The sequence below is a fragment of the Manis pentadactyla genome, chromosome 7 (genome assembly GCF_030020395.1).
Source record: "Manis pentadactyla isolate mManPen7 chromosome 7, mManPen7.hap1, whole genome shotgun sequence".
In the NCBI taxonomy this organism is placed as follows: Eukaryota; Metazoa; Chordata; class Mammalia; order Pholidota; family Manidae; genus Manis; species Manis pentadactyla.
The window spans coordinates 125,343,652-125,357,427 of NC_080025.1; the positions used below are offsets into that span (position 1 = coordinate 125,343,652).

At 38.6% G+C, this 13,776-nt stretch overlaps 1 protein-coding gene across 2 annotated transcripts in view; it reads right to left on the reverse strand.

Moving 5' to 3' along the window:
- The window catches only part of GRM8 (glutamate metabotropic receptor 8), a 759,463-nt gene that overhangs the window by 613,034 nt on the left and 132,653 nt on the right, over positions 1-13,776 (reverse strand). For both annotated transcript variants that reach the window (XM_036909115.2, XM_036909118.2), the window contains exon 3: positions 9,356-9,572. In XM_036909115.2, the coding sequence (XP_036765010.1) occupies positions 9,356-9,572 (217 nt within the window). The remainder of the gene's footprint in view (positions 1-9,355; positions 9,573-13,776) is intronic.

A 13,776-nucleotide genomic window follows, 5' to 3' on the forward strand; every position in this document is an offset into this window, starting at 1 on the left:
TCCTTCATGGCCAAACCATTCCAAACCCTGAAAACCTGAGGGCTGAGGCTGAGGATAAACTATTGGTCCCGGCTCAGACTCAGGAACTGAATAAAATTCGGTTTTATTTTATAAGTAAAATAAAACCAAAGGCACAGGGATGCTGGGTGGGAGGGAGCAGGGAGGGCAGCACCTAACACCGTAGGGCAAGTCACACACTGCTTGTCACGATGGATCCATCTGAGTAATCATCAATAGACCAAGAAATAAGAATTGTCAAAAACTATACATACATTTTACACATATTAGACATTTCACAAATATACATATTACAAAGTTGACATAATCTACATTCAATTTTTTGTGCTGTCTCCTTTTCTCAGGAAACTATGTTTCTGTTGAAGTTATCTAAATTAATTTCACTCACATCACACAGTGTACTCTCTTTGAGCTTGGGGTCCACCAACTGCCACCTCTACTGTCATATGCCAGGTCGTGTTACATGAACAGCAGATGCCTTCTCTTGGGCACAGTGCTCTTGGGACAGTGCCTCTAAATGATGCCTCCATTAAGGCAATGATCACATCCGTTTGTAGTTGTTTCTTTGCATCTCGTCATCCTCTGATACACAGTGGCCAGCTAAGAAGCAGAGGCCACAATTCATCTCTGTAACCTGAGAGACTAGCACAAGTACAACTTGACACATGGTGGGTACACAATAAATGCTGGCTGAATAGATGAATATCTAGGCTTAGAAAGGAAGAGGAACAAGCAGATTTGGTGAACCAATGTTGACTGATATTTAATTAATTCATGTATTTAACTATGTGCCTACACTATTCTAGGTAGTTTATTAAGCTAAGAAGAAATAATAATAGAATTGGTCACTGCTAGCAGGTAAAAAGCAAGCTTCAGGAATGATGAGTAATGGCTGCCTTTAATTGAGCACTTGTTTATGCCTCCCCCTGCCTTCTTATTTATTCACTGAGCAAACTGGATACAGGGTCAGGGCAATGAGACCACCCCTCCATCACCCATTGGTTAGCACAAGCCCCTAACCATATAAGCTGATAGTTACTGAGCATTTACCAAGAGCCATATAGAGTTATCTAAGATCTCACTCAGTTTGGGTACAATCCTTATTCCCAATCCACAGGTGAGGAATGTGAGGCACAAGATTAGGTTGCCAGGGTCCCATAGCTAGGATACAACAGTTCAAGAACTTGGACTCAGCCATTGAGAAGCATTTAATCACTCCCCAGTACTGTTTGGCCTGAGGGATTAGTATTTTCCAGTAATGAAAAACTGAATTCTCAGTGGCTTGACAGTATGGAAGCCCCTGAAATTTCCCAGATAGGTTACACATTAGCAAAGAAAATGCATAAGTCATTGTTGGAAACATCTCTGCCTTTCAGTTTGCAGAGCCTGAGTGAGGCTGACCTCTAGGCTCACCATGCCAGCACGACCATGAATTTGGTGACAGTGACCATTCAACAGAGATTCATGAAGCATTGGTTATGTGCCAGGCACTCTTTTGGGTATTGGGGGTGGGAAGTGGGGATGGAGGGCTCTTCCCTTGAGAAAAACACATTCTGGGGGAAGATGTTTAGAGAGAAGTTTGCACTACAATCAGAGTGGCAAGTGGTGTCCCAGAGCTAAGCTCAGGGATTTCAGAAAGCACATTCCCAAGGATAAGGCAAACTTGTCTTGATATCTCAACCGTTTTACGTGGTAACTGAACAACCAGACCCTAAATTTGACAGCCAGGGGGAGCAGGAGTAAAACTTCCGGTGGAATATCTACCAAAGCAGTTGTAAAGCAGAAATAGTAAGTATAACAGAGACAGGGTGAGTGGTCAGGAGCCACTCAAAATGCTCCTTTCTCATCTAGCAGGCAGAATAGAATAAGTTTGAAGGTAATTAACAAATCATGAAAAGCCCTCTCTGGCTCTTTATCCTACACACCAGGCAATACATCTATGACCCTCCTAATAATTTGCCACACATTGGGGAAAAAGCCCAAATTATCCCAAATCTTTCCCTAATAATACCTGATTTCAAATAGCACTTTAGAGAATATGAAGAACACGCAGAAGTATTATTTCATTTGATGACCACTGAGCAGAGGGCTCCCATTTTACAGACAAGGATATTAATCCTCAACGTTTCATAATTGAAGAAGAGGGATTTAACAAGTTCTTGACTCTAAGGAGGGTTCCACTGCATCAAACTGCCATTATTTACTAAACACTGAACAATATTAAATCATAGTTTTGAAAATGCTTATTGAACACTGTTTTCTTTTTCACTTTAACAGCAGCTGTTGTTACTTAGCAGTTCCAAAACCCTAAATATTAAGAAAGGCCAGGGTGAAGAACAACTTTGAAATGACACTCTATTTGATCAGGTTCTGCAGTAATTGTTAAAACCATATACACTTTCTTTGGATCCCTATAAAGCTTCTGCAGGATCACTGAACCTGCAGCTCCAATTTGCAATTTCCTCTGCCATCCTTTGAAGTTATTCTTGCCAATTACCTGGTGTTAATACTAATTAAATATGATTTGCAACTTGAAATGTGGTGTTATCAATGGAACTCAGCTGTAAGAATATAAAGCAAAAATTCAATTGAATTAAAATGTTTCCTTTCATTCATAGTATTTTATAACGTTAATACTTCTGTCAAATTGATTTTTGCCTGCTGGAAGTCGTTTTTCCAAAGCAATGAACATCTGAGGGAAAAAGCTGCTCTTTATGAATTCTTTTCTTCCTATCATTGAAGATATTTTGTTTTAATGTTGAAATGAATCCTTTTCAATTAATAAAACTTACCTCTTGTTTATAATCCAAGAGGGAAAATATGTTTTCTTTTAAAATTGTACTGAAACAGATTAAAAATACAATTGGTGGGCACTTCTGTATTGTATACTAGGAAGGCAGCTATGCTCACCACTATACCACCAACGCTGTATTGTATACTAGGAATGCTATTTCCCTTACTATATTGTTTGACTCCCACCAAAAATAAATCACTATCAAATATTTTGGCAAGTGTCAGTCATTTTATATAAAAACAAAAGAATTAATTAAATGAGCTTATTGCATTAACATTTCAAACAGATTATGCCAACCCAGTGACCTCTGTGGTCCCTTCCAACTCTGAGATTTTAAGATTCTGAACACATGTCAGACAATAGTCAGAAGCTTCCAGTTTTGCATAGTAGGGAAAAAAGCCACATATGGCATAAGATTTGACAGAATCAGATCTATTCTGCCCCGTGTAATGCGTGTGATGACTCACAGGCCTGTCATCTTCAATAGGCCATTCATAAATATGACGACTGATTAAAGGAGATGTGTTGCCACACTGTGCAAATCCACAGTGAAAAGATACAATGCTTTCACAAATTCCTTTTATCTTCAAAGATAAAGCTTTAGCTTCCTTGCCCCTTATAATAATAGTGGTAGCGTTAACATTTATTATCCTGTCTTCTTCTTAAAAATAATATAATAAGGTAAGACAAGCAAAAGAACCTGTCTAAAGACTCAAGGAAGTCATATAATGAGTTGTCACGGGCCACAACACCACACCTGATGATGGAAAAGCATGAGCTTATATTATGAACCTCTTTATTATAATATCAATGAAACACCTCATATCAAATAATTAAAAGACAGAAGTAGAGGACTGTGGTCCTAACAAATGAGGGTATATAACATGATGGATAAGTCTTACCAATGAACAGCAAATAAGCTGTTCCCTTCCCTTAAGCCAAAAGATCCCAAAGGAGAAAATAAAAATACATTAGAAAATTTTTTAAAAACTCTGTGGATGTCCATAATTTTCCAGATATCATCAAAAGGAACATCTTGCAATTACACAGAGCAGGGAGGCTGAAGAGGCGGTACACCGCTGTATACGGAGTGCCCACCGTAATCCTACAGGGAAGCTCTGACTGCCTGGAAGCATAGGAGAGACAGGCACTAGAATCCCACTACTTACCCCAGTCCAGAACCCCGAATTACCTATCCAGTAGATCACCCCATCTACCCAAGTAATCAGGATTGGAAGAGTAAAATTCTGTAACATTCCAAAAGGAACTTCTGAGCTGGCTACATTATAGGCTTTTCCATGAACCAGTTCTGTCTACTTAGCACCCCTTTCATCCTTGTCACTAACCTGGTCTGCCTCCTATCCCTGTCACTGGAAGTTATCTCCCTAACAATACCCTTCTTCATTATTACCCCCTGTTATGGGTATTAAATTGTATCTCCTAATAAGATTTGTTAAAATCCTAACCTCAGTACCTCAGAATATGACCTTACTTGGAAATAGGGTCATCACACATGTAATTTTAATCAAGATGAGGTCATACTGAAGTAGGTTTGGCCTTTAATCCAATATGACTAGCATCTTTATAAGAAGAGAAGACAGAGACAGACACAAGAGGGGAAAGATGGAGAGCTGATGACAGAAGCAGAGAGTAGAGTGGTGCATCTACAGAACAATGAGCACCAATTACTAGCAAACACCAGAAGATACATGAAGGCTACAAGAAGTTACAAGAGGCAAGGAAGGATTCTCCCCTACAGTTTTCAGAAGCCGTATGGCCCTGCTAACACTTTGATTTCAGATTTCTAGCGTCCAAAACTCGGAGACAATAAATTTCTATTTTAAGCCACCCACTTTGTGATATTTCATGACAGCCCCAGAGAACTACTACTACTCCCTCTGGAGGACACTTCTTGGTTCTCTGTCACTGTACCACACACACACACACACACACACACACACGCACACACACACACACACACGCACACGCACGTTCAGCTATGCCCTCTGGCAAAAGTGCCTGTTCTCTTATGAAAATCTGCTCAATATCCTTGAATTTTCCTAAAGAACTCCTACCATTTCCCATCATGGAAATCTTCAAAGGAGACCAGGAGTCCTCCCACGGCCACAAGCCAATCTAGAGAACACTGCCGTATCTTAGCTTTCTATTTGCTAAATCTAGGCCATTATTCCCACACTTTTTTTTCATTTACACCAACTTTATTCCAGCTTTATTAAGGTATAATTGGCAAACAAAAATTGTATTTATTTAAGGTGTACATGATGTTTTCATATATGTATACATTATGGAATGATTTCCACAATCCACAATCAAGCTAATTAACATATCCATCACCTCACATAGTTATTGTTTTGTTTTGTTTTGTTTTGTTTTGTTTTGTGTGTGTGTGTGGTGAGAACACTCAAGATCAACTCTCTTAGCAAATTTCAATTACACAGTGCAGTAGCCTTAACTATGGTTCCCACATGTACATTAGATCTCCAGAACTTATTCATTCTGCATAACTAAAACTTTGTACACTTTGGCTAACATCTCCCCATTTCTCCTAGCCCCAGCTCCTGGCAACTACTGTTCTACTCTCTGCCTTTATGAATTTGACACTTTTAAGATTCTACATATAAGTGAGATCATGCTGTATGTGTCTTTCTATATATGGCTTATTTCACTTAGCATAATGTCCTCCAGGTTCATTCATGCTGTCACAAATAGCAGGATTTCCTTTTCTTTAAAGGCTAAATAATATATCATTGTATATAAATTTTCTTTATTCATTCATCTGTTGATGGAGACAGGTTGTTTCCATTTCTTGGTGATTGTGAATAAATGCTGCAGTGAACATGAGAATACAGATATCTTTCTCTTCAAGCTACTGATTTCATTTTTTTTTTTTGGATATATACCCAGAAGTGGGATTGATCAATCATACTGTAGTTCTATTTTTAATTTTTGAGAAACCATCATATATTTTCCATAATGACTTTTCCCATTTACATTCCTAATGACAGTGTACAGGGCTCCCTTTTTTTCACACCCTCACCAATACCTGTTATTCCATACCTTTAGATAAAGCTTCTCCCCAGGAATCTATTTTCAGCCTCCTTCAATTCTCACTCTACATGTTCTATCCTCAGCAATTACCTTTCCTACCTATCACCAATTTTCTAAGAATGAGCTTCAGATCTATATCTCAATTCCTGCCTCGGCTCGGGACAAATGTTCTCTGCTGCTCGTTGAAAAGGTATGTACTAGTAACTACAGTTTACTGTGTTTATAGCCAAACCATGCTTTTCATCCTAACCCAACCTTTCTGTTTTACTGTCTCTTTTCTATTCTTGGCATTTGCATTCTCCCAATTGCCCGGGTTCAGAAAAATTTCAAGCTCAATTTTAACTTTTTTCTTACCCCCAACTTCTTCTTCCAAGCAGTTGCTAAGCTCCACAAAACCCACCTTGCCAAGGTTTCTTAAGTCTGTTCCCTCTTCCTCTTCTCCTATCACTGCCCTGTATCAGGCTAAGACTGATATTGCAAAGGATTCTCAACGAGTTGTCATATCTTCCACTTCTCAGTAGTATAATCTTAAATGCACATCCTGATAGATCCCTCTCTCCTCAATGGTCTCCTTTGCAGTCTAGAAAGTGAAGGATAAAGTTACCATCCTATGAAGTGAAATACTCAGCTATGTGTCATGTCCATTCAAGCTTTCCAATTTTGTCTCCTGCACTCCACTACACAAACTGTGCCCTAATCAAATTGTGTTATTTGTTGATCTCAAACATGCTTTTAGCCTTCTCCAGTAAAAACTCTAAAGGCAAGGATGCTTTCGGCTGAGACTTAACAGATAGGATATTGAGGGTCTAGTTGTCTTTATTTTATCAAAAAGATACCTGTCCTGCTCTCCCTCTGAAGGATCTTGACTAGACAAGAGCCATCACTTATGTTTATGTTCATCACTATCATTCCCTCATAAACTTTGTTCTCCAAAATTCATAAAGAACACTTCCCCAAGTCTCAGATTTTGTTAAAATGAAAAAATGTCTTAATCAAACTATACAAAAAATTCATCACTAAACAGATTTTCATTTCACTATCATTCCATTATGATCTGTCTGAATTAATCAAAGATAAAACATAGGAGCCTCAATTTACACTGAAATTTCTTAGCAATAAAAGTTCTGAGAGAGATTCAGAACAGAATATGAGAAAATTTATAACAGTTGGGAAAATATATAGTTTTATACAATGAACAGACACTCCAAAATAGTGATTTATACATCCCTTCTCAGTCAGGATCCTAAGATTTTTAAATACACACTACTAACACGATGACAGAGATGTCATCAATGTTGTAGTAGGAGGAGCAAATGTTACAGAATTAATGAATTTTCATCAGTCATCAGATTATTTCAGAATGGGTTAAGTTGCTACCATTAGCTATTCCCATTAATATCATTGTCATGTAAAAGGTTTAATTTTCAGCTATTTTTGTTCAAGATAAAATCTTTGTCATTAAAATGAGGAATGATTTTGATATTTAATATATTCCATGACATACTCTAGTGTGGTACTAATTTGGCCTTTTCAGTATTCTGCATATTAATTGACAATCCAACCCTCCCTCCATTCCCCAGATAAGTGAGAACTGAAACAGAATGGACAGCCAATCAAGTCACAGAATACTGAAAGGCTCAACATAGAAGAAACATGTTGCTTTAATCAGGAGCATCCACAGGGCACTAAAATTATTTTCTCCCACACTAATGACTAAAATAGAAACAGGAATAATGAATGGAACCATCTGAATCCTTTATGTGATAGTATTACCAAAGTACACCAACACTCCCTAAAAGTGAAAACTAAGTATTTCTTTTTTTAGTCAAAAGAATGAAATTGAGATCTCACTTAACTTAGAACAATGCATTTTAACAGATTCTGCAACAACTGGTAAATTATGTCCTGTATTGACTTTTTCACAGTAATCTGTTTCGTGCACACAAAATGTGTTCCATAGTTGAAGAATGTACAGGGTCACTGCAGAAAACCTATAATTTCAATATATACCCCTGTTCGTTTCCTTCTCTTGTTGAATTATCACTCTGTTGAGAACTGACAAGAGCTGCTTAAATAATGCATTAACCCTGCTTCCAGAAGCTATTGTCTTCATTTCAGTGGGCATTTCCTTTAAGGATAAACTGAGGATTCTTATCCAAGAAGATACTATAATTTTTCATCAATTAAAATTTAATGCAATATTTTGAATCTTTTCTACAGTAATAGTGATATAATTTAAAATTCCAAAGAGCAAAGATTACAGTAGCATGGACACTTACAACAGATGTGAATAATTGTCTAAACCAATTAACCTGATCTAGGTTACATTTTCTATATTCTGGAACAAATGTTAAGCACACTAAATATTGTATATAATAAACCACCATGCCATGTTATGTACAGAAGAACCTATTCCAAGCATATTAAAGTCTTTCTAGAGAAAATCTCATTCTGATAACGTTAGGTCCTAAATATAATTTTAGGCTCTTCATCCTTGCACATTATGGATAAGTCCAAATCACTCCCATGGTCTTCTCCTGAGTTGAAGTCTCCAAGGAAAGCAATAAATTATCAGTATAATTTTTTTCTTCAAGTTCAAAATTACCCCAAAACAGCCAATAGACACTTTAATTTTTCCACAAAATGTTGTTTTTACTCTTAGAGAAGAACATTAAGTTTTATTCAGAAATTCTTAATAAGAATAATAGTATTTGTTGAGTAACAGCAAGATGTCTCCTTTCATCCACAAAGTTATTTGTTGACCAGTCAACAATAAGATTTGTGCTTTAAATTTTTTGTTTTGTTTTGTTCTGTTTTTTTTTTCCACATAGTGGAATGGATACAACCTAAACATATACATGGTAAAATGCCTACAGAGCTTTGGATAAAGCCCAGGACAGAACTCATCAGCCCCCAGTTCAACCAGATTTTTACATCTTGCCCCTCATTCCATTGTACGCTTCAGAGTTTAAGGTAAGGATAAAACTGTAAGAAGTCAAATACAACAATAAGAATATTGCTTAAGCATAGCCTTGGGGGCTACTTCAGTATTGTTTTAAAATGATTACCAGTCTTAATCCCTCTAGTGTAAGATGCTAAATTCTACTGCCTTTTTTTTAAATTTAATGACTTGCTAATGTAAACTTCCATCCAGAACAATCAAATAGTATGTCATTTAGTCAAATTTACAGTGGCTCTAAAGTGCAAAAAAACTCCCTTGTCAAAACAGACAAATTTTAAAAATGTTCGCCTAAGTCAGTAGCTCTATTTTCTGAATTAGCACCAAAGGGTCACCTTGATAGACCATGAACAACAGAATCATTTATAATAAACCCAGCTGCCCCCAGGGTGGCCAGCCTAGGTCATGCATCTGTAGGAGCTCGATTATGCCATACAAATCAGAGAGCACTTGGATGCTCAGACTTCCACAACCTGTTGCCTCCAAACACAGTCATCTGATAAATACATGCTTACCGATCTCCCTCGAGATCTGAGTGAAGGCCTCCACACCACTCTCTCCGTAGTTGCCCTCCGACGCCAGTGTTGACACATAATTCCACCCCAGTGCCGTCACAATGTCCACCATGGCTTGTGCTTGATAGGAGTCAGGCGGGACCACCCGAGAGAAGAAGTCATACCTGGTATTATCACTTAGCTCAGGGGCTGTGGATGCATAGCTGATTTGAGGTATCTGCACAACAAATGACAGGTCATTTCAACCCATGAGGAATCTAGTCAAATGATGGATTGTCACACAAGAGACTAAACAGCCAAAGCCATACCAGAAAACTAGACCTAGCAGCCTGAAGCCAAAATATCATTTTATGACCACCAATTTAATTTAGAAAGTATTTTATAATGGTCTGTGGGTCTTTCAAAGCACATTTCTAAACAGCAAGAAATAAATTAGTTTTGCTTCAGGTTCCATGGTGTCTGAAGCCAAAGCAAAACATTTGTGCTTTTTTATTCTGTACATGATAAGTTCTGGTGCAGAAATGAAGTTATAATACATACATCAGAAAAGGTCACCTCTGAAATTGTCTTTAGCTTTAGGACATAAAGGCTACACAAGGACAAACAGATATAAATACTTAAAAATATAAGATTTTTTACACTTGATACCATTTCAGTCTTAAGATTATATTTTTGGTAAACTGTTTTAACTATATAGTAATTATTTTAAATACATAGTTTTGCAAGTCTATTCACTGCTTACTGATATACTAGTTGAGTACCACAAAAAAATATGGGAATAGCCAACTATGTATCTTCTAATAAAAAAATCTCTTTCCAGCCCCCACCCCTAAAAAAATCACAAAACAGGAATCCATACCATAATTTCTTTAGGAAAAGAGACTCTTTTCTGACATAGTGTGAGTTGCTAGAAGATTTTTTTTAAGCTAGGGATCCTATGTCATTTCTTCTAAAAAAAATCCAAACTATTGAATAAGAAATTAACTACATGCCACAAATCTCTCCCTTAAAACCTTTTAAATTGTAACATCCACTTATATATCCAAATGAGGACCCTTACTCTATCAGTGAAGTGGTAGGGTTGAAGAACGCACAGATGCTGAACAACTACTGCAGAAGGACATACAGACTAGATGGGGCATAGAAGGTACAGGAAATCTGGCAGGTGCAGCAGGGAAGGACATTTCAGCCACAGAGAACTGCATGCCCAAAGGCACAGAGTCAAGAAAGGGCATGTCAGGTTCCAGGAATTGCAGTGTTTTTCACATGGCAGGAATGCAGGATACCAAGGAAGGAGTATCAGGAAATAAAACTGCGAAGCTGGACAGAAACCAGATGACAAAGGGCTAGTCAGGTAGGACAAAGAATATGGATTTCATCACAGCGGCACAGAGAAGTGGAGTAAACAATCACGGGAGTGGCAGAATCGGATGTTACTTTAGAAAAATCACACTGGCAGCAGTACGAAGAGCTGTGGCCCTTAAGTTTCAGGGTACACTGAGGTAGCCCTGGTCGTGAAAACTCTGACTCAGTTCATCTAAAGGCCTAGTAATCTGCATTTTAGTATGCCCTCCAGAAGAATCTGGTGCAAGTGGACCCACACTACACCTAGAGATAAACGTAATTAAAGGGAAACCATACTAGATGCAGGACAACCAGAAAGAAAACTACTACAGAAATCTAAGTAAGAAAGCATGAAAATGGAACTAAGGCAGTAGAAGAGGGGATAAAAGAAAGGTGTAGAACCTTTAAGTATCTAAAAGACAAGGTAAGGTATAGGTAATGAGGAGAAACGTGGAATGACTCAGTTCTACAGCTTTGGTAGTAGGTAGATGATGTTTGCTATGTACCAAGACAAGAAGAAGAGAAGATGTGGGAGACAAAAATGATGTTTAATTTTTGATTTGCTTCTTTTTGAGTTTCTTGTGAGATGAGTGAAAGCAACTAAAAAGTGGACAATAATATTGGGGATCTGGGGTTTTAAGATAGTCTTCAGGACTGGAGATAAAGAATGGTGGGAGCATTATGGTGGTGGTAGTTTAAGCCAAGGGAGGGCATGTGGTCACCCATGGAAAGTATGAAAAGTAAAAAGAGGAGGGCAATTTGGGAGAGAGAACTGTGCAGCAGTACATCTTATCACTCCTCTGCTGCCATGCTGCGGTGTGAAAGTTCAGAGAGCAAAATGACTCCATGATGTCCTAACTCAGGTTGCTTGGTTGAAGATGCAGGTTTGACTGACACATAAAATAATTAACTTTGCTCTCCATCAGATCCTGCAGCTAATGTCTGTGCTCTGATGTCAAAGAGGATGCAGGTCCATCTTCTCACACAAAGCTGTACATTCTGGAATCCAACTGTCACCCACCATACACTGGCCAGGTGGTTTCCGATCCTCATGAAGGTTTTGACTTTCCTCTTGACATCTTTGAAAAGCCCTCAACCTCTGGATAACCTTTCTTAGGTCTAGAGAATCCTTAATCCACAATAGTAGCCAGCCAAGTGACCCTGAACTTCCTGCAATATGAAAGCCATGTTATCCAGGGAGCAGCAGACCAATGTGCTGAGAGCTCTCCATGGTGCTGCAGGATCCATTCAGCTTCTGTGTAACTTGTATCTACAATGACTGTAACAATGACTTAGCCTGTGTAACCCCCAACTTTTCCTGGTGCTGTTCTCATAGTATGACCACATTAATGTGCTTATTAACACTGGGGACCCATGAAAACCAGTCTGACCTGCCTTCTTCTTGCCCCTTTGGTTTCTCTGCCAGATGCGCTGGTCCTATCTTGGCAGATTGTTCCTTTGATTAGATTTTGTGCCTTTGTAGAACATGACTGCTCATAAAGGACACCCCTCCAAATGTCAAACCACACGTCAAACTTGGACTTATTTTACCTTTTCTTGCTTTCTTCTGGAGTACCTGGGAGAGAGACAATGGATGACTCAGTAAGATCTACCCCTTACTAGGTATAACTTGCCCAAAGATCAAGAGCATGTACATTTCTATATTCTGATGAAAGAGATTCAGCAGACTGACCTTCACTTTGGAAGGAATTCTGTGCATGTGTGACTGTGGGGTGTGCTGTGTGTAGGAGGGGATAGTGGAGGATTCAGTAGCAAATTCTATAGTATTGTGCCATTTCCTTGTCCTATTTGGATATATAATAATCCTCCCACTTCCTCAGCTAGTTAGAGTCCAGCAGTAAAATGCCTTACACAACCCCCACCCTGCCTATAATAATGAGCCACCCCTTTCTAAAAATGAGCACAAAGTGTGAAAATTGAGTGTTTGAAACCAAAACTAATTATCTCAAATTACTACCTTCAGTCAGTCACTTTCAGGGCTGTTTAATTAGCAGTCAGCATCATGTTTAGGATTAATTAAACAGGTGTAATGGGTATATAAAATAAAAGAGCAGATAGAAAATGTTTTTTTTTAATAATTAGGTAAAGGACTTTCTCCCCAAATCTTGTAGAGTTTTCTCTTTGCAGATCAATGTGTGGAAAAGAAATGAGATATATATTTGTATTTTCATTTGTTCAATTTTTGCTATGTTGCAGTCTATACAAATAAACATCAGGGTATACTGATTGCATTTCAAGATAACCTTTTAAGTTGTCATCAAGTTCACACCTTATTTTTACCTTATTATGGTAGGCCACTAAGCATTGGCTCATTAAGCATTTTAATTTCTGTGCCAGCATCCCCAGTATTCCACCATCCTCAAATTAAACCCCTACTGGCAACTAAAGTGGGAATTTTTTAAAAACCTGGAATGTTTCTTTTTATTGTCTTTATACAAATCCATCCTAACTAATCCCTTTACCCTGGAGTTTCATCTACCAGAAACAACAACAATTAAAAAGGTGGTAGGTCAGGTAGAGAAGCAGAGAAGGACATGAAAGGGGGAAAAGGAGAATGCACCAAGAAGAGAAGGTATTAAAGAAAGCATTCTGCATCAACTCACCCTTTGTGAGAAGTATACGTTCTGAGCCTCTCTGAACTCCCACTTGGCCATTCGAAGGCTAATCTCCAAACTCTTCAGTGAGACTCACAAAGTGCTGATACTAGGCTCTGTCCCATCCTCCTTCCAACTTCACGTCTTCGCCACCATACCCTGACAGAGTCGGCACGCCTGCCCATGCTGTTCCCTGTGTGGCTAGACGCTTCTCTGCACCTGGTGATCTTCTGCCCAAATTCCATACAGCTCAAAAGTCACCTCCCCCTGGAAGCTGTCACTACCTGTCTCAGGCAGAGATGTCTTTTGCCACTTATTGCTCAGTCCCTCAGGCCTTCCCCACCCAGTGTTGGGTCCTTGCTTGTGCCCGTACCTCACAGTCATTTTGTTGATCTCTCTTCCATTATGCCCCTGAATGTGCCAAAAGCCTAATACACCCCTCCTCCAGGTCTTTGCCACTTC